The 23,174-nt window shown below is 31.9% G+C and overlaps 1 protein-coding gene across 4 annotated transcripts in view; it reads right to left on the bottom strand.

The window, feature by feature from the left end:
• LOC134699963 (NPC intracellular cholesterol transporter 1-like) overlaps positions 1-11,370 on the bottom strand; it is a 32,530-nt gene extending 21,160 nt beyond the window's left edge. Inside the window, exons 1-5 of one of the 4 annotated variants that reach the window (XM_063561365.1) lie at positions 11,100-11,370; positions 7,474-7,636; positions 3,726-4,797; positions 2,376-2,514; positions 1,083-1,315 (exon numbers count right to left, since the gene is read on the bottom strand). In XM_063561365.1, the coding sequence (XP_063417435.1) occupies positions 1,083-1,315; positions 2,376-2,514; positions 3,726-4,797; positions 7,474-7,636; positions 11,100-11,153 (1,661 nt within the window). In that variant the 5' untranslated portion in view covers positions 11,154-11,370. Of the gene's footprint in view, positions 1-1,082; positions 1,316-2,375; positions 2,515-3,725; positions 4,798-7,473; positions 7,637-9,589; positions 9,722-11,099 lie in introns of those variants that run through there. The other 3 variants (XM_063561364.1, XM_063561366.1, XM_063561367.1) reach the window with 3 other exon arrangements.
• Between the last annotated feature and the right edge of the window lie 11,804 nt (positions 11,371-23,174).

The following is a 23,174-nucleotide window of genomic DNA, read 5'->3' as shown; positions in this document are numbered from 1 at the left end:
ATGGTCAATAAAATCTGCCATTACGGTAGATCCCCACTCATCCATGATAACTTTATGAAGGGTTTTTATGTTTTGCCACTCACCTCACGCAATATTCAAAATTGTCTATAAAATCTGCCGTTACGGTAGATCCCCACTCATCCATGATAACTTTATGAAGGGTTTTTATGTTTTGCCACTCACCTCACACAATATTCAAAATGGTCAATAAAATCTGCCATTACGGTGGATCCCCACTCATCCATGATAACTTTATGAAGGGTTTTTATGTTTTGCCACTCACCTCACACAATATTCAAAATGGTCTATAAAATCTGCCATTATGGTAGATCCCCACTCATCCATGATAACATTATGAAGGGTTTTTATGTTTTGCCACTCACCTCACACAATATTCAAAATGGTCAATAAAATCTGCCATTACGGTAGATCCCCACTCATCCATGATAACTTTATGAAGGGTTTTTATGTTTTGCCTCTCACCTCACGCAATATTCAAAATGGTCAATAAAATCTGCCATTACGGTAGATCCCCACTCATCCATGATAACATTATGAAGGGTTTTTATGTTTTGCCACTCACCTCACACAATATTCAAAATGGTCTATAAAATCTGCCATTACGGTAGATCCCCACTCATCCATAATAACTTTATGAAGGGTTTTTATGTTTTGCCACTCACCTCACACAATATTCAAAATGGTCAATAAAATCTGCCATTACGGTAGATCCCCACTCATCCATGATAACATTATGAAGGGTTTTTATGTTTTGCCACTCACCTCACACAATATTCAAAATGGTCTATAAAATCTGCCATTACGGTAGATCCCCACTCATCCATAATAACTTTATGAAGGGTTTTTATGTTTTGCCACTCAATTCACGCAATATTCAAAATGATCAATAAAATCTGCCATTACGGTAGATCCCCACTCATCCATGATAACTTTATGAAGGGTTTTTATGTTTTGCCACTCACCTCATGCAATATTCTAAATGGTCAATAAAATCTGCCATTACGGTAGATCCCCACTCATCCATGATAACTTTATAAGGGTTTTTATGTTTTGTCACTTACCTCACACAATATTCAAAATGGTCAATAAAATCTGCCATTACGGTAGATCCCCACTCATCCATGATAACTTTGTCAAGGGTGGTATGGTTCTTCTGCCAGTATTCTAACACACTCTGTGTTGCACAGTTATTATTGTCAGGAGCTAATGGTTTAAAGCAGATGTCTTCTAATTTGACTGTCTTATTGTTATAGGTTGCTGTCAAAGCCTCAATCTCAAGCTGCATATCTAGAAGCTAATCAAATATTATTTATTATTCTAACATGACGTCCTTCAAACGCTTTGAGTACACACCCGTGGTAAAATTTGAATATATTGCATGGGCTGTTCCGATCGTACTCCCACTTCATATGCTTTTTTATGAATGAGTTTGCGACGTTATAATATGAGCATTTTGCAGGAAAGTACACGCTTGTATTACCGAAAATCATAACAACATAGAAACGTATCAGGGTAAAATATTTGTCATAAAGGGCCAACCCGTGGTAAAATCATGATATATTCAAGCCCCCATGAATTATTTCTTAATAATTCCATAAGTTATCTCCCCTTTTCTAGAATCTGTCATATGAAAATAAAAAAATATTATAACTCCAAGAGTAATAACTCCTATTTTTTGCATCTGAAAGATTCTTGTATTAATTATATTTCTAGATCTTGAAGGAAAATAAAAATGTATCATACTTTTAAAAGTTGACTCAACCCATTTCTTGCATTAGAAACATTCTTGTATTATATTTTCTAAAACTTAAATGAATATAAAAATTTATTAAAACCCCAAGAGTAAACTCTCATTTTTTGCCTGTATTATATTTCTTGGACTTGAATTAAAAAAAAAACTTATTAAAAAAATCCACGAGTTATCTTCCATTTCTTGCAATTGAATATTTTTGAATATTATTTTGTTTTGCATTTTCAAGAACTTAAATACAAAATATATTTAATATAATTCAAAAGTTATCTCCCATTTCCAGGTTATGACTTTATATATTTTTATTATTTATGAAAATCATTAAATTTGACCTGACCATTGTGAATATGGACCATGCAGACATCGTACCACTAGTGCTGCATTCACATATAATTGTAATCGATTTAGAATTAACTAATTTGAATTAGTTTAATTTTCAAAATGTTACTACACCATGTAGTACATGTAAGAAAACAGATAACTATACACAAATGAATATGTTAGTCAACATGAGCTGATGATTTAAAATGCAAGTTTTTATTTTTTGAAACACCAATCCTATTGCAATTTTTCAAACAAAAAATCTTTATTTTCAATATATTACCATATGTAAGAATTCTTTATCAAAGAGATTACTGTAGTCTATGTAAGCTGATGATGGAGCAGGCGGAGGTAGAGGATGTCTGTATTTTGTATGGTTGTTTGGTCTGGTAATTACTAACTGTTCTATTCTGTAAAATGGTCTAAAATACAAAATGTAAAATATTTTTAAAGTTATCTTCCTTTTTTACCACTAAATCTTGTTTTAAACTATCGGGCATCACACAGCACATGTCTAAGAGGGAAAACATTAATGATTATATAAGAATGTTAAGACTAACTGTTCTATTCTAAAATATATGGTCTCAAATACAAAATTTAAAAAAGATATATATCTTTTAATTTTCACCTCTTTTATAAACTTCAAACTGTTGTAAAAACTTTGGCAATGGCAGTCAGCACACCTTAAGTGTGTGGGAAAAAAACATGATGAAACAATAATGGGTCCCAAGTATACGAGCGCCCCATCCACACTATCATTTTCTATGTTTAATGGACTGTGAAAATGAGGGAAAATCTTTAATTTGGCATTAAAATTAGAAAGATCAAATGTGTGTTATAAGTTTAAAGTTGATTGGACTTCAACTTCATCAAAACTTCCTTGACCAAAAACTTTGACCTGAAGCGTGACAGTTGGACAGAAGCGGGTAATTCCCGCACCCAGAGGCATCCTTCAGCTGGCCCCTAAACAAATACATACTAGTTCAGTGATAATTAACGTCATACTAATTTCCAAATTGTACACAAGAAACTAAAATTAAAATAATACAAGATTAACAAAGGCCAGAGGCTCCTGACTTGTGACATGCATGCATTGGTTCATAACTTCTACAACATTAAAAAACAAGAAATCAGTTTGCATATCTTTCATAAAATGGTATTATATGTATATTTGTTTAAGAGCCAGCTGAAGGATGCCTCTGGGTGCAGGAATTTCTCCCTGCATTGAAGATCTGGTGGTGACCTTCAGCTGTTATCTATTCTATGGACAGGTTGTTGTCTCTTTGACACATTCCCCATTACCATTCTCAATTTTAACAATTATTCATGGAAAACAAAAATCATGAGTTTTGATGAGTATAATAAATGAACCCCAAATGTGTTATTTTTTTAATGATACACACATTTAAAACAGACTATTTTAGCTTTTACGCAATCTTTGGCAAAACAGTTGAAGAAACTATATATCCAGAAAAATAAAAAATAAATCCTCAATCCACAAAATTGGAATCCACAGAAATTTATTACAATGAATCCACAGTAATAATACCCACATGTACAGCATGTTTACGGAAATGAGAAAAATGTGAATCAAAGAAAATTCAGCCAAAATTTGAATCAAATAAAAACTTACCCAAAATGTGAATCAAAGTAATCTTTCTCCTGTCTGGCTCTACTATTACTGGATGACCAAAGTTCTACTGGATTGGTTGTAACCTTGAACAAAGCAATTCCAGCAGACAGGGCTCCAGCAATGATAACTCCAAGCACTATTACTAGAACTGGATGTCTAGCACAACAGGCACCCCATCTAGTAAATGTCCTTTGTAACATTCGCTCCATTGCTGCTCCAAGCTTTTCCATAAAACTTATATCTGACAGTTGAACAATGGCCTCAGAATTATATTTTGTTTGGTGATGATTTTTTTCTGAGTGAGAACCATTCATGTTTGTTGTACCATTACCATGGATACCATTTTGATAAACTGTTGTAAAGGAGTTTCGTTCCTGTTGTGGTTCACAAAGAAAGTAGCTAACAAGGTAAGACGTGAAAAAAACTATTAGAAATACTATATATAATAATCCCATTACAAAATACCAAGTATCCAAACCCAATATAGTTGATTCAATTTCTGTCGGTGGCGGGGATGGAATCGGTGCACATGATGCTGCGCAATCTTGACAGCTACATGCTGATTTGTTGAAAGCTCTTTCACTACATTTAGATGTCATGGTATCCATTGGATGTAAGGTTACGTTCGTCCCTGGAGGGGGTGTGGCGGTGTTTCCGATAATAAAGGTGATTCTGAATGGTGTCTGTCCATTTGATGTATCCCCCATGAAATCCAGCCATTTCTGAGGGGTGCACTCGGCTGCAGTATGTCCACATAAAATATTCAATGCTTTTTGATTGGCACTTGGCATTTGAACATCTTTACAAGAATTAAACATACCGTTGGCAAAATTTTCTGAGATATAATAATGGGTAGCCACTGCGGCTTCTTTATTACCAGTCGGTATATCAGGCTTTACATAATCAATAGTAACATAGTTATTTTGGTTTGGACTGCATGTTGTATAACAGTAGAGATTTAGAAAGTTACGGAAACAAGACGGACATCTTAGTAACATCTGCTGAGGTACTCCTAAATTAGCCTGTAGTGTACGGAGTTGGGTAGTATCACAACATGTTAACGTATTATTTCCTACAGAAAAAAATATATATATAAGTATTTCTGCTTAATTCATATCTTCTTTTAAAAAAACATTGACTTAATTATAATGGTTTACTTTTTTAAATTGTTATTTGGATGGAGAGTTGTCTCATTGGCACTCACACCACATCTTCATATATCTATTTAGTCAAATAAGATAATGTACACTTCATATTCAAAGCCCCTTTTGGTCATTTTTTCTTAATGAAAATACAAAAATAATTAGTGTACGGAATTGGGTAGTGTCACAGCAGGCTAAAGTATTGTTTCCTAAAAAAACAAATTGAAATATTAGTAACTGCTGCATATCTACTTTTGTAAATACAGTGAATTTTAAAAATAAGAGACTGCACACTGAATATTCAAAGCCCCTTTTGGTCACTTTATTTCATCAAAGTACAAAAATAGTTTCTGGTTGAAATTACAAACAAACAAAAATATAATGAAAATAAAATTATTTAATGAAAATACAAAAATAGTTCATGTGATGTCTCAAAGTGAACACAAATGTTTTCACTGATAAGTCATCAAAAACTAAACACAAATGTTGTGGATCATATCATATGTGATCACACTGGACAAAATACAAATAATTATTGTTAAGCTACATCCATTTTTCATTTCATTCATTTAAAGGTGGCACTTATTATTGTTGAATATTGTAATCTATAATATATGCATATATTTTAATTTTTTTTAACATGGCTGTTTGAAATCAAAAGCTAAAAACAATGTAAATGATATATAAATATGCATTGAACTCGCAAAAATCTGTTGGTCAACTATCAGAGGTGACATGTTGAATTTTCATCTAATAGAAAAAAAGTGCTGTTATAATAGACTTTCGAGTTCGATGCACACTTCCATTCCAATGATGAGCGAGTGGTTGGAAAACTTTAAATCTATATTGTACGAATTATTCGGCAAATTGAATTCTCAAAATTTACAATTAGCATTGCTGTCATTAGGGAATTGTGATTAAGTACCTACAGAACAACCATTATTTCTAGTTGATCCTTCACAATGACAATTACTAAGACACTTGATGAACGTAAATAGTGCAGGGATACAGGCGACCCCCTCTATCTGGTAAATGTTGTCATAAAGGCACGCATAATCAGAGACATATAATACATGTATTATATGTCTCTGGCATAATTGAAGAGTTTTTTCTGGTGAGTAACGGATGAACTCAAAAGTGGTCTATTCTATTTGTACTGGGTACTATTTAACTTTAAGTTGACTTTAATTTATTTGTACATAAAAAAATCTGTAAACCAACAAATAAAACAACCCTGGCCATAATATATGCAATGAAAATGAATTTTGTAAATGGAAGAAACTAAAATAGCTAGTGTTTTAACCCTGGCCATATTCAATTAAAATGAATTTTAAATGGAAGAAACTAAGATAGCTAGTGTTTTGAATTCGTCTGGAACAAATTAAATGTATAATAATTTGTAATACGCTCATTTCACTTTACACACAACTCTTTGGTATTCATTGATAAATGTTGCACTACTTGTTGCCCTTATCATATAAAGCAAACTTAGTTTAAGGTCACCTGACCGACTTAAGGTCCTAATATCTCGATGTTATGGTGTTATGTAAATATAAGATTTCTTTATCATACAAATGAACAACTTACGAGTTTGTCGTAAAACTAGTCAATTATTTTCTTGTCTGGTTACAAAATTTTATTTGAATTTCCGCCCTATATATATATGTAAAAGCTCTCCATATTTTTTGGGAGTCTTTTAATAACTTAAAACCCTTCTTTTTAAAGAGACATTTACATAATGATATTTCCTGATGGGGTTCTTCAAATATCTTTCAGTGTCCTTAAAATCCTGTATCATTTTTGGCTTGCAGAGCTATATTTTTAACTCAGTGATACAGTGTATGGACATAAGTATTTATCACATACATGTTTGTCTTGCTATATAATATTTCTTTTGAAATAAAATTTTCCAAACAATATCTCATTTTGCATACTGTGGATTCATATATTTTCATGATTTTTGTGATACCAATTTTTGTGGATTTAAGGTGGTACCTACATGTAACACTACAGGGAGACAACTCTGTAAAGTCAGCTAAACATTTTGATTACATTGTGTTGAAAAAGGAATATTAAAAGCTTCTCAATGATCAAAACTAGTGTTTGTCAAAAAGCTATATAACCAGTGTAATTTTCTGACAAAATGGTTGGTTCAAAAATTTTGTTTTTTTTATATTTTTGTTGAAGGATCAAATTAAATACTGTGACAAAGTTTCCACTTGGGTCTGTCATGAAATTTTCAATTTCTTGATATTTACCTGTTACTAATTTAGGACCATGCATATGTCACAAGGATTTTTGGTCCACATGGATCGGTCATGGGTTTCTTAAGGTTTTTCTGTTTTTTACTCGTTACTAATTCAGGACAATATGTCTCAAGGATTTTTAGTCCACTTAGATCTGTCATGGATTTCTTAAGGTTCTTGATTATTTACCTGTTACTAATTCAGGACAATATGTTTCAAGTATTTTGAATCCACTTGGATCTCTCATAGATTTTATAAGGTTCTGGATATTTACCTGTTACTAACTCCGGACAATATGTCTTGACAGATTTACAGTAGATATGGACCTGTCATAGTTTTTAAGGTTTTTCAGATATTTACCTGTTACTAATTCGGGACAATATGTCTCAAGGATTTTGAGTCCATCTGGATCTGTAAGGGGTTTTGCTGGTCCGTTATATTTACAATTGAGATGTTTAGAGGACCCTGCTTCGGCTGGCCCACAATCTCCGTACATTGAACATTGTCCATCTTTGGCAACCACCTACAAATATAAACAACTGATAAAAAAGTTTTAAACAAACATCAAATGAACCATACTTTTTTGTCTTCATTTATCAAATCTAGTTCTGTAGCTTAATACCATTTGATAATACATTTGTAATGGAATTTGATAATATTGTCATACAAGTGAGAGGTTAAGAGCTATAAAACCAGGTTTAATCCACAATTTTCTACATTTGAAAATGCCTTTTCCAAATCAGGAATATGACAGTTATTGTCCATTCATTTGATGTGTTTTATCATTTGATTTTGCCATTTGATTTTCCTTGGAGTTCAGTATTTTTGTGATTTTACTTTTTTTCACATAAAAATGAATAGTTAAGTATTTATTGTTAAAGTTATTTTAGTAAATATTTTACCGTCATTTGTCAATTATGGGGTACCCCATTTATAACCCTCATATATTATTTACATAGTTTTACATGATAAATCAGGTTATAACATTATATAATAGTATACTATGCAATCACAAATGTCAAGGAAGATAGAAACTAAATAAATATAATGTAAATATTTCTTATACATTTCTGAAATAGATTAAAATGTATGGTACACATGAGTGCACTGAAAGGTAGATATTGTTACTGTAAATTCAGAAATAAAAATATGGCAACATTTTCATTATTGCAAAAATGCAACATTTTCATAGGCGGATCCAGGGGGGGGACCCAGGCCCCCACCTTTCGTGGGGAAAATTTGGCTGATTATATAGGGAATCATTGAAGCATGACTGGAGCGACCCCCTTAGGTCAGTGCCCCCCCCCCCCCCCCCTTAAGGAAAAGTTCTGGATCTGCCACTGACCATTATAATCGCAATAATTAAAACTCACATTTTGATTTTTTTTTCATATGAATCAAACAGGATTTCTTCTGAATAAAATCTAATAACAATTGTTTACTTAAAAATGTATATTGTTCAAACCTGCAATTAACCAATGGATTTGCTAAAAAGATTGAACAGTTACTTGCTACATTAAATTTTTCACATGTTTGGAAAAATTATGATGCTATTTCAAAAAGGCATTTATTATATGCAATTCATTCCAAACTTAATGATCTAGACATCTTAATTAATTGAAAGAAAATATATTTTGTGATAATAAATCAGTACACTCCTGGAGTCATAATAAGCTGAGAACATATAGACAGCTAAGAGCTTAAAGAAAATTATAAATTGGAAACCTATTTATTGTTAAAAATAGACAGAAAAGCAATAGGGCATTTTGCTAAAAAACGCATTAATAATAGTGTTGTTAGAATTGAACAAGGGCGTCACACTAAAACCCCTGTAGAAGAAAATTAAAGAATCAGTCCTTTGTGTCTCATTAAAGTAGAAGATGAATTTCATTTTACTTTTAAATGTACAAAACTAAATATAATTAGAGACCAATTGTTTTCCAAAATTTGTGAAATAGTTCCATCTTTTTTAAATATGACTAATGAAGCAAGATTTTTTTTTTATATGTGTGTTGAGACTGATATAACTAGAATTATTGTTAAATTTATAAGCGACATGTACATTTCTAAAAAGGTACAATTAATAAGTACTAAAAAACTTTGTGGTATCACCTCCTTATATAAATATACAATGTTTATGAATTTGGTATGATATATATGTTTGAATATATTGGATTGTCTTGGTATCCAGTGTAATTTTGGATTTTAAACCAATAAAAAATACTTACTTACTAACTCTGAATATCACAACAATTAAAATCGCATTTTAGTCTAAAATGACAAAATCTCTACATCATGTACATATTGAAAACTAATTTCTTCTAAAATGAAGAATATACAGTGACCTAAAATTATTTTCTTATCGTTGAAATAGTACTTTATTAAGTGCAAAACACTTAAATTTTTGAATGTAGCTAAACTACTAAAATTGCATTTGTTTATGTCGATGTCAGCAGCTTTTATATTTTTTAATTACCATGACAACCAAAGTAAATAAAACAGCACACACGAGTAAAAGTCTTTTCTTTTCTATGTTGTTCATTTTCTCTCGAACTAGTCCTAAAGATCAGTCCTAGTTTTTGACCTTGTCTAATCTGGTCCCCAATTGGGCAATCACAAACAAGGATCAAGGATTACAACCAAGGTGCACTCTACTTGTATTTTAACAGTTATTAGTTCAAGGTTTGAATAAAAATCCTTTAATGTCAAACCGTGGACTTCTGTATAAAAAAGAAAGCTGTTTAAACAATGTTTTTTGTGACTTTTTCCTTTTGCCGTATTTCTTCATGGCATGGACAAAGCGAATACATGCATAAAAAGTGGTAGTCCGAGGTACCTCGGACTAAAAACGGGGGAGATATTAAAAAATGTTATAGTTGGATTTGTTTGATTGTTTATTTTGCTTTCGAGGGGAGGACGAAAGGGGTGAGTCCAGCTACATGTCCCCATTCAAATGCATTGATCGTCCAAAAAAAGAGGGTTTCAACGACCTGAACCCCCCCCCCCCCCCCCCCGCGATCCGCCAATGCTTTTGTCTTCTTCCTTTACCGTTACGTTTTTTCCCTCGACTACTGTAGTGTAGACATTGACCATTATCTTTTAGGGCCAATTGCTATTATTTTCTAACTTTAATAATGAATATTGAACTCCAGTCAAGCAACCTAAAAAAATACCCCTCCTTTTTTTCAATGATGCTTACATTTTGATATGCTTTGTAGTGTCGTATGACATTTACTGAAAAAATGAAGAATAGAAACTATTGGATTACTGACATGCTTATATGAAATATTTATGTAACCAGTAACCCCCCCCCCCCCCCCCCGGAAGTTGACAAGAAATACCCTCCCGGAAGCATTAATTGGTATGACGATTATTTACCCCCTAACAATAAAATCATAAATCACTAGATTTCCTCTTTTACTAGTCTACCAACCAACATCGAATTGAGGTATGGTTTCCAGTTAAAAAGTTAATATCCCTCAAACATTTCTAAATAGGATTTAGTTTTGAAGTAATAATTGGTATATATTTTATTAAAATAACATGCGTTGTAGAACACGAATTTATATAATATCAATTAGAAACATATATATACCGTTTCTGTTGAATGCTAATAAACTATAGGTACATGTTCATGAATCATATAATTTGCAATTTCAAGTACTATATCAAATCATAAATTAATTGAAATAATGTTTTAAAAAAACTCAGTTGAGGAAACGTTCGCAGAGGATCCATAAATAGTGTCCGCAAAACTGACGAAAAATAAAAAATTATATCAAAGTATTCCGCCCTATTTTTCTTCTCTTACAATTTAACCCATATTCTAGTTCCAACTTATTATATACCCCCCTCGTCGTATTATATATCTTTATATATTAAATATTTAAGATATATGTCAAATATGTCAAATGAACTGGCCGGCATATATCATGTTCACATGTTCATTTTGACCAAACATCAAAAGTTGTCATGATTTTACTTACCAAATTTCCACAGAAAATCACAATTAATAAATAGAGAATTAAATCAGCGCCCATTGCTGCATTTGATATAAATGATAAACTAAACTGAAGTGTCAAACTGTGTTAACTGGCGTAGTTATCTGTTTGTTTTGCTTGTCTCCTGAGGTGAACAAAAGTGGTCTGATCATACGTCGTGTGGGAAGGCTAAATTTAGATCGAATCAGTCCAACAGAAATGTTATATTCTGGTTATATCATATATGTAAATATACTATATATATTTAGGAACCAAGAATGGAATAACAAACGGACAAAAATGCACAAAGTGGTAAATTGAAAAAAGATTATTTGTCAATGATCTATATCTTCCCCCGCGAAAAATATTTTGAAAAACAAACATATTCTAAAATGTTTAATAACCACCATGCGTCATGGACTTTGTAGTTGTTTGACCTTAAATATTATCATACGAGGTCTGATAAGTACTGAGAAACCAAGGAATGTAATCATTTCTTAATAATATATAAAGATAGCAAGTTGAAGTTGGCGGGAGTTCTTAAAGCTATAAAGCTATATTGACAACCCTAAGGAACGATTGGACGGTCCCCTTTTCTCACTGCCTCAAATCAACATAAAGGTTAGGTCTGCAGCTTGCAGATAATTTGCAACTTTCTACATACAGAATTACATAAATCCTTTTTGCTACTAGCTATGCTAAAAGAAAATCATAAAAAAAGTGAACTCCGGGGGAAAATTCAAAACGGAAAGCCCCTAATTAAATGGCAAAATCAAAAGCTCAAACACATCAGGGGCGGATCCGGCAGCCATTTTAAAAAGGTGCTCGTAACCCGGGACAAAAGGGTGTGTGTGTTTACTACTAAATGTACCCATTCAAATGCATTGATCGTCAAAAAAAGGGGTTCCAACCCCCATAATCACCTTCCCCCTTCTGGATCAGCGCCTGCACATCAAACGAATGGATAACAACTGTCATATTCCTGGCTTGGAACAGACCGGCATTTTCTGATGCAGAAAATTGTGGATTGAACCTGGTTTTATAGCTAGCTAAACCGTTCACTTGTATGACGCTGAAGAGTTTGTATATGCTCACTCATTCTGTGACAACATCGGACTCTCTGAAGGCCTTCCATTTAGATCTGCCTCACACTCAATGTACTGAGGTGTCAATTTAAATCACCTTCATTATTCTGAGTGACGGATCCAGGAATTTTCATAAGTGGAAAGCACACGGACTGCCTAAGAGGGGGGTCGCTCCAGTCATGCTTCAATAATTCCCTATATAATCAACCAATTTCCCCCCTCAAAAAGTGGACCCCCTAAAAAACCCTCTAAACCCGACTCTGATTACGAAGTGACATTTTGTATGCCCTAGCTGTCTACGATGATAGTCAGTGGCGGAACCAGAAATTTTCATAATTGGCGGGCCTGGCTACTTACTACTTAAAAGGGGAATCGATTTTTTTTGTAGGTATGTACGTCCGTCTGTCTGTACCATATATATCTGCAGGTTATTTTTTTGTTTTTTTGATTTTAGCAAAACTAGCCGTTGTTAAAGTTGTCGGAACCGTCATATATATTTGAGTTCACTCGGGTGGAAACAAACTGTCTCGATCTAAGATAAAGTCCAAGTCGTTGGAGAATTATACATATTGATAAAAACATAATTAAATCAAAACAATGAAAAACAAGAACGAATACAAATTCCAAGATTGACATGAGGAACAAAACGGTTGGACCTGTCAACATATAATGATTTACCAAGTGATTATATTTGAGAGTTTTGCCGAGAGCGGGTACATTCTTCCTTTACTAGTCTAATGTTGTCAAGAGCCGCTTTCGGCAGTTATCATAATTTGTCAATGTATATACATTCTGTGTTGCGCAAATTCATAACATTTAAGACGCCGAGATAAACATCAGTTTTATATCAGAGATATCTATAATTTTATAAACATATCTGTGATTAAATGTTTATGTAAATAAAAAGATTGTAGTTATGCGTAATATAAATGTAACTTTTTAATGGTTTAGATCGTTAACGAATCAAAATGAGGATACTCACTAAGTTGAAAAATTTACAAAATCAACAATTATTTTAGAACGCATTGGTTATGATATCCCATTTCTCTCGAGCTGACAGCTCGGTCGGTATATCTATAAGAACATGCATGACATTGTCGGAAATGAAAAAGTCAAATTTTATTATCATTCAACACACTTAAATAAAACGACACATACATTTTTTTCATATCCTGTTATATAGAGAATAATACATGGCAAAATCCGTATCATATGTCGTATCATCCCGAGACATCAATATCAGCCCGAGGGCCTTTAGGCCCGAGGGATGATATTGGTCGAGGGTGATACGGCATGTGATACGGATTTTGCCATGTATTATACGCTTTATCATATATTTCAACAGAAGAGTATTATAGTATATGAACTGTTTTCTGATCCATAGCACTGGGTTACCTTCAGTTCTGCTTTTGTCTTGTTTCAAAGCTTTAAAATAACTGCTTTATACGAAGCACCTATGTTGCCTTACAATCTGTTGTTTTGAAAATATTTTGTTTATAATTGTATAAATTTAAGTGTTTTGTATTTTTTATAGTTGCATTGAGTGTGCCAAAAAATATGTTGTAAAAACTTGATGTTCGTGACGTCACATACAATAAGAAAACTTGATGTACGTGACGTAACATACCAAACAATGACGTCATTCCAAAAAATTACCTATTTTTTGAAAAAAAATTCTTAAGCAAAAATAACCCCTAAAAACTGACTTTAGTTAAAAAAAAAAAAAAAAAAAAAAAAAGGTATGCGATACGGGGTATGCGATACGGGTTTAGCCATGCGATACGGGGTATGCGATACAGGGTAGGTGATACAGACTGGAAAAAAGAACCTTTATTAGATATACAAAATAGCTGTATTTTGTACTAAATATATGATAAATATATTTATCATATATTTAGTACAAAATACAGCTATTTTGTATGCGATACAGGGTAGGTGATACAGACTGGAAAAAAGAACCTTTATTAGATATACAAAATAGCTGTATTTTGTACTAAATATATGATAAAAATATATTTATCATATATTTAGTACAAAATACAGCTATTTTGTATATCTAATAAAGGTTCTTTTTTCCAGTCTGTATCACCTACCCTGTATCGCATACCCCGTATCGCATGGCTAAACCCGTATCGCATACCCCGTATCGCATGGTAAAACCCGTATCGCATACCTTTTTTTTTTTTTTTTTTTTTTTAACTAAAGTCAGTTTTTTAGGGGTTTTTTTTGCTTAAGATTTTTTTTTCAAAAAATAGGTAATTTTTTGGAATGACGTCATTGTTTGGTATGTTACGTCACGTACATCAAGTTTTCATATTGTATGTGACGTCACGAACATCAAGTTTTTACAACATATTTTTTGGCACACTCAATGCAACTATAAAAAATACAAAACACTTAAATTTATACAATTATAAACAAAATATTTTCAAAACAACAGATTGTAAGGCAACATAGGTGCTTCGTATAAAGCAGTTATTTTAAAGCTTTGAAATAAGACAAAAGCAGAACTGAAGGTAACCCAGTGCTATGGATCAGAAAACAGTTCATATACTATAATACTCTTCTGTTGAAATATATGATAAAGCGTATAATACATGGCAAAATCCGTATCACATGCCGTATCACCCTCGACCAATATCATCCCTCGGGCCTAAAGGCCCTCGGGATGATACGACATATGATACGGATTTTGCCATGTATTATTCTCTATTTATCATATATTTAGTACAAAATACAACTATTTTGTATATCTAATAAAGGTTCGTTTTTCCAGTCTGTATCACCTACCCTGTATCGCATACCCCGTATCGCATAGCTTAACCCGTATCGCATACTTTTTTTTTTTTTTTTTTTTACATGAAGTCAGTTTTTTGTGGTCTTTTTTTTTGCTTTAGAAAAAAAATCCTCAAAATAGGTCATTTTTTTGAATGATGTCATTGTTTGGTATGTAACGTCACGAACGTCAAGTTTTCATATTGTATGTGACGTCACGAACATCAAGTTTTCATATTTTTTGGCACACTAAATGCAACTATAAAAAATACAAAAATAAACAAAATATTTTTAAAATAACAGCACGCAAATTGTAAGGTACATGTAACCCAGGTGCTTCGTATAAATAATTGAGCAGTTATTTTATGGCTTTGAAACAAGACAAAAACAGAACTAAAGGTAACCCAGTGCTATGGATCAGAAAAAAGTTCATATAATATAATACTCTTCTGTTGAAATATATGATAAAGCGTATAATACATGGCAAAATCCGTATCACATGCCGTATCACCCTCGACCAATATCATCCCTCGGGCCAAAAGGCCCTTGGGCTGATATTGATGCCTCGGGATGATACGACATATGATACGGATTTTGCCATGTATTATTCTCTATGTAATCTGGGACTATCATACTTAGTATAATAGTCCCAGATGTAATGTAATGCATATTTATTTCTAAGTTGTCATCAGTAATTAAATAAAGATGTCTTAATACCAACATGAACTTTTTAAGATAGAGAATACACAGTGTAGATACTATTCTGTACGCTATCCGGAAGTCGCGATTTTCGAAGCGAGAACTTTTTGGATCACATTTTAAATTTGATGGATATACTCATAATAATGAATTAAATGGCAAGTTGATCATCTGTACATTGCTTAATGACTAATTCAGCTGAAATCGATATTCTCAAATGGTTTAGAATTAAATTCAGCACATTCATTATTCGGATCTTTGCCTTAATCAAGAGATTTTCAAGTGCATCACCAAGGCAAATCAATCAGTGAACCTAAAACAATCGTTTTACCTTCTTAGTTTACAAATTAACGTGAAAACCAGACTTAATTGACTAAATGAAGTATATTTCAAGTGGTGGTAAAGGTTTCAACCAGATCTTTGAAGCCAGAAAAAAGAAAATTACACTTGTTTAAATTTCTCACTGTACGATCAGTCTCGCTTGTATATTTTGAAACTGTATGATCAGTCTTTATTTCACTGTATTCTAGTGATGATTTCAGAGTTATTTACGATACATTAGAAGGTGTCATTTTTCTAAATTCAATAAATTCACATCCTGAAAACTTATGAAACATGTTTTAGTTTGAAAGGGTGTGCTCGACTTACTACATTAGGTATAAGAATGTTCAGTCTATGGAAGAAGCGTATCGATAAAAACTTTTCTTATATCAATGAGCGATATTGTCTAATATCAATTGTAAATATGCAGACATTCAATGCGGAAAATGTTGTTTTCGGCAACGAAAAATTAAGAAAATGCTAACTTTAAAACTTATTGTTCAAATATAAACAACAGTTGAGTCTAAATATACATTCAGAAGTTAGTTAGAAGCTAAAGTTTATGGCCGTGTAAAATTTGAAGTGCTGTGTTTTTCTTATATACATAAATAAACAATGCGCTGCTTTTAAAATATCAATGCGATACTTATAAAATATCAATGCGATACTTTTAAAATATCAATTCGATACTTTTAAAATATCATAGCGGTGTTTTTGTAATATCGATATTAGTAATTATTAGTATTAATATTTGACTGCTGTATCCATATTTTGACCATTTTACCTATTATGTCTGTTTTGTTCATGCATCATTGTAAATATGACAGAATTTGATGATACTGTCATGCACGTGACAGGTTTGGCGCAATATAACCAGGTTCAATCAACCATTTTCAAATTTTGAAAATGCCAGTACCGATGGGGTTTAATAAACAATGTCGTAATCAAATAGCTTAGTATCAAAATCATTGTTCACATATATATAACATTTAGCAAATTTATAATGAACGCACCGAAATAATATATGACAGATATGCTCGCAACATGGAAGACTTTCTTTATTGAAAACAATGAAACTAACGTTTGACAAAGATGAATCATACTGTCCTCGTTCAGATTGATTCGACAAAATTTGGCCTGTGCATTTTTTAATCTCTTTTTTTTATACAAATTAGACTGTTGGTTTTCCTGTTTTAGTGGTTTAACACTTATGTCTAGTAATTTTTTTGGTTCCTATATAGCGTGGTGTTCGCTGAGAGTCAAGGCTCCGTGTTTAAGGCCCTACTTTGATCTATTCTGGTTTACTTAAAACAAACTATTACTTTGATGGAAAGTTCTTTCATTCGAACTCATGTACCATCTTCTTAATATATCTATAAATCTTATTTCAGATAAACCTCTTATAAATAACTGCTTTCCTGTCCTTCAAAACGTCATTTGGGTGCTGAATCTTTTGTTAAGTGCAATATGAACAAACAAACTTCTAAAGCTTGAAAGGTAACGACAGTTATGATGGTACAAGAACGATTACGTCAATAAAAATACCAAATAAACAGAACTGAACGATCTAAATGTATAAATATGGAAAAAATATATCCACATTTCTAACGTCAACAGACATTTATTCATTTGTTTTCTAAACTTTTTTTTTAGTATTTATTGAAGAAAGGAATTTATAACAAGCGATACGGAATGTTATTTATACTATCGATTACTAGTCAAAAACGCAAGTCAAATCGCTGTGGTAACAAAGAAACGGAATGCCCTCACGGTCATCGCGATGTAAAAGAGCGTACAGGCGGCGAGCTGATTATTTTCATAGTGATATCGATTTACCAACGGGGAAAGTCTTTGATATAAAAAAAGAATTGTTTTCCCTCTCAATATTTTTCCTATGTTAATAATAAATACATTTTCTGTTTGACAAGATTTTTGATTTTCGTTGTATCTAAAGTTGTTCAATTTATAGTCTGAGGCTACTCAGTTGGTATCTTCAAAGTTCGGGACATCAGCATTTGTACATTTTAATTTGTTTGGAATATTTATTTTACCATTTGAATATTTATTGTTATTTGGAGCTGTTTTGGATTTGACTGTTTGAAAGAATTTTTTTTTAAGTAATGATATGTATGGTCCGCAACGAAGTTGTCGGTGCCATATAGCTTTACCCTTGTTCGAAATTCCGTAATTCCGAAAATCCGAAATTCCGTAATTTCGAAATTCCGTCATTCTGAAATTCCGTAATTGCGAAATTCCGTCATTCCGTAACAAACCATTATACGGAGGTTTTTTTTAAACGCCTTCATGAGTGTGAGTACCATGATGAGTTACAGATCAAGTTTAAGTTTTGTTCTGCTTGGCTAATTTTTGCCGAAATTACGGGCTATGGACTTTTAAAATTGTTGAAAATCTCAGTTATACAGATTTTTTTCTAAATGCTTTCAGATATTGAACTGATTTTTTTTTGTATGTGAGCTAACTATGATGATCTGCAGATGAAATTAAAAATTGTTTTGCTCCGCTAATTTTGGCCAACCCTAAGGAACGATTGGACGGTCTCCTTTTCTCACTGCCTCTTGTGTCCCAATTCAAATGCATTGATCGGCCACTGGACCTATATTAGAATCTAATAGGGTGAATTATGTTTGCGGTTCTTTTGACATGCATTGTGACGTGTCATCGTATTAATTTTATATTAGAAAACTATAGCAGTTATATTAGAAAAGTATCGCATTCATAAATTTTTGATATTAAAAAAAATAGCGCTATGATATAAGACAAACATCGCATTGATATTTTTAAATAAAGCAGTATATTTGACTATAGATGATTTTGGCTTATCCAACAATTGAATTCATCTCAATTGCATTCCACATAATTTGCTACATGACATTAATTGAATTTGTACATCTACAAATGATAAATCGTGCATTTATGTCTCATTTATTCAACAATTCAATTTTCTCGTTTAAATACACCTTGCTTGGTATAACTTAAAATAATTCATGGAAATTATACAGCAGACGTATGTCTTGTTAAATGTCAGCCTGTTTTAAGAAAAGAATCATTACTTTATACCGAGAAATCTTCGTTCCTTCATAAAAATGTAAACATTCGTCTGAGATTTCCCACAATGCAACCCGTTGATATAAGACAATATCGCTTATTGATATAAGAAAAGTTTTTATCGTATCGCACCTTCCATAGACTGATGTTTAAATGTTGCTAAAATAAGATTAAGGTTTGTTGTATATGTCGTATACATGTTATTATTTTGTACAGGTTATTACTTGTACAAACATTTTGCACAAGTAATTATCTGACGTGTATGATGCCATCATACAAGTTATTATTTGTACGAATACAATTGTAAAAGTAATACTTGTCCAATTTTTATTGAGAAAAAGATAATAACTTGTACAAACCAATATTCTACCTTGTCCTATTTCCTGACTACAACAAAACTTTCCCTTTAAACAAATAATTTATTATAAACTTTTTGGTACGTTTTCATTAAAAAATTTATTTGATAAATATGCTAGCCAATTTGTACAGTTTAGTAGGGTATTAAAGGATAAAAATGGAAAACATCAAAAAAAATCTTCTAATAATTTTGTATTCACTTTGAAAGATAAAGAGATACTTTAAGTAATGTAGATCGAGGAAGTCAAAGTTAAGTTTCAAAAAGACAGCACTTCAAAAATAATTATTAAGAAGGCATGATGTTTTGAATGTAGCAGAAATTAAATTAAAAAACTCATTTGCATAGAAGACGAAATTATTTATTATTGTAAAGTTGATCACCTTTGACCGTACATTTGTGCAATAAAAACAGAAAAAAACTCTGTCATTTTGTAATTTTAAAAGAGACAAGCTTGATTTATGTTAATATCATCACTTGGTCAACGGTGGACGGTGTAAATAGTCTTTAAAAATGTAATAGCTAAACCAGTTTTGCTGCAACGATACACTATTACAAAGTCCACAAGCGAATCATGTATAATAATTGCTTTTTAGGCATTCGATTTTAAATAAGACTGACGGATCGATACGGAACAAAAGTACAATTATTTTGCCGTCTACAAAAATCATCAGAAATATACTTGTATTGTCTGATGAAAGAAATTACTCGTTACAGTTCCCTCGAAAGTTCATAATATCACATAGACACGTATATACCTTCAAATTGCCGTTGTATTTTTTTTCCAAAATCACGACTGGTCATACAAACGTCACGCACGCTGTTCTTACAACCCCTATGTTTTAAAACAAAATCTTCGAAACTTCCTCGGCAAAACAAAATAAACTGTTAACAAACACTAACCACTATAAAACCTAATTCAGTATATGTTATCCTTTATGTTTTTATGGCTCTTGGTCATATGCTTAGTAATATCTAGTATATTTGAGGCTTAAAACTACGGGGCGCCGAATGGGACTCTTGTGGTTTTGTACTCAAAATTCAATTTTGTACGGACAAAAGTGACTTTTGTTCAACAAAAATGAGTTCAGTTTAACAAAATTTGTATCATACTACAAATTTGAAATTTTGTCATACAAAATTATCTATCAGCGGACAAAAGTCACTTTTGTCATGACAAAATTCATTTTTGTTACACAGACTTGACTTTTGTTACCTAATTTGAAAATTGAGCGACACAAGTCAATTTTGTATTTAAATTAGTTGAGTTTGGTTTCTGTGAACTAATTTGCATACAAAATCGACTTTTGTTACACAAAATTGACTTTTGTTACACAAAAATTACTTTTGTTACACAAAATTGACTTTTGTTACACAAAATTGACTTTTGTTACACAAAATTGACTTTTGTGAGACAAAATTGACAAAATTGACTTTTGTCTCAACAAAATTGACAAAATTGAGACAAAATTCAATTTTGTCAATTTTGTTGAGACAAAAGTCAATTTTGTCAATTTTGTCTCACAAAAGTCAATTTTGTCAATTTTGTCTCAACAAAATTGAATTTTGTCTCAACAAAATTGACAAAGTTGAATTTTGTCTCAACAAAATTAACAAAATTGAATTTTGTCTCAACAAAATTAACAAAATTGAATTTTGTCTTAACAAAATTGATTTTTGTCTCACGAAAGTCAATTTTGTCTCATAAAAGTCAATTTTGTTGTTACAAAATTGAATTTTGTCATCACAAAAATGAATTTTGTCGTCACAAAATTGACTTTTGTCTCAACAAAATTGACAAAATTGACTTTTGTCTCAACAAAATTAACAAAATTGACTTTTGTCTCAACAAAATTTACAAAATTGAATTTTGTCTCAACAAAATTGACAAAATTTACTTTTGTCTCAACAAAAATGACAAAATTGAATTTTGTCTCAACAAAAATGACAAAATTGAATTTTGTCTCAACAAAAATGACAAAATTGAATTTTGTCTCACAAAAGTCAATTTTGTCTCACAAAAGTCAATTTTGTCTCACAAAAGTCAATTTTGTCTCACAAAAGTCAATTTTGTCTCACAAAAGTTAATTTTGTTTCACAAAATTGAATCTTACCGTACACAATTGACTTTTGTGATTTAATTTCCATATCAGGTAACAAAAGTCAATTTTGTATGCAAATATGTTTATATTTGCATACCTTTAAGACAAAATTGACTTTTGTCATGACAAATATGAATTTTGTCTACAAAAATGAATTTTGTCATCACAAAAATGAATTTTGTCATGACAAAAATGAATTTTGTCTACACAAATGAATTTTGTCATCACAAAATTGAAGTTCTCACAAAACAAGTCTGTAGCACATAGTTTTGTAAGACAAAAATGATTTTGTTATGACAGAATTGAATTTTGTACAAAACCACAAGAGTCCCATTCGGCGCCCCGTAAAAACAACAAAGCTATGTGAAAATAACGGATGTCCAACGTTACATTTTTGAACAACTGTCTTATCTCTTATGTATAGTGATCCGATTTCTTATTCTCTGATCTTCCTGAAACTTGGCAGAAGCAACGGAGTGGGCCAGATCTTGGTTAAATTAAAGTCGTTCTTTTGTCGAATTTCGTTTGACTCGGTGGCTGCATATTAAGCTGGAACAAGAAAAATGTCCACTGACGTTTTTTGTTGACTTAACGGCTGAAAGGTAGTTTTAAAAGTAGACATAGCTAAAAATTTCTAAAAACTGTGAGATAATTATATCATCTACCGAAAGAACAAACATTTGCCTCTTTGTTCGTGAGTTCAAAAATTGTAGATTCTATAAACCCATCACTACACTAACCCGAATAATCCAGTCGTTATATTCCGACTCACTAACGATCGCTACATTAACATCGAGAGGACACTGACCGATAGAGGGCGCTGAATTATTCGAGTTATCACTACACAGTCGTTTTTCAAGCGGTAGCCATTTTGTCCAAGTTGATATTTCATTTGTCCAAGCAATTAATGTGGGTTTTTTACCTGATATTTCAATAAGTAATTTATAATTTACCAAAACAAAAGTTTGATACACGAAAAGAACATCGGAAGCTGTCAAAAGATTTCAAGACGCCCTTAACATGAAATTGTCCATATTTTGAAATAGAGGCGATGAAGTTTTTTTATAATTTTGATATAATTTGTCCCAAAAGTAGTACAACACACTGTTAAAGTTTCTTTGAGAAAGTGCAGGTGGGATTTTTTTTATTTTCATTTATGTTCTAAAAGAAATGCACTACGAATTAATTGTGTTCTCGGACCGTTACTGTCACATTGGCGTGTATCTGAGAAATAGTTCACAGTATTTTAATTATAGTAACTGTTATAGATACAGTGATATTGTTTGCCTTAAATTAGTGGAGAATAAAGGCTTTTTCCCCTGGAGAAGAATCCCAATTTGAAAAAAAATGGCTTAAAATTATTCCCCAAAAGACAACTTTTTTCCCAAACAGTGCAGTCTCAGTAGTAATTGTGCATGAATACAAACTGAAAAACACTCATTCAAAAAAGTTGTTTGCCTAAAATGACTATATGTGCACATTTGAGGGTCTATTTATGTATCATCACTGACAACATTGGGTCTTATTTTAAAGCAGGGTTTGACTCTTGAAAATGGGTCTGTAAATTGAAGTTTCAGTCAAATTCATGGTTTATTTTAAATTTCCCAATTTGATGAAAATGACGCATATTTTCCCAATAAAAAAGGGTAGAGGTAGTTTTGAAAAAAGGCAACAATAT

This window comes from Mytilus trossulus, unplaced genomic scaffold, assembly GCF_036588685.1.
Source record: "Mytilus trossulus isolate FHL-02 unplaced genomic scaffold, PNRI_Mtr1.1.1.hap1 h1tg000103l__unscaffolded, whole genome shotgun sequence".
In the NCBI taxonomy this organism is placed as follows: Eukaryota; Metazoa; Mollusca; class Bivalvia; order Mytilida; family Mytilidae; genus Mytilus; species Mytilus trossulus.
Note: the sequence above shows the minus strand (reverse complement) of the source record. Positions and strands in the feature narration are given on the sequence as shown.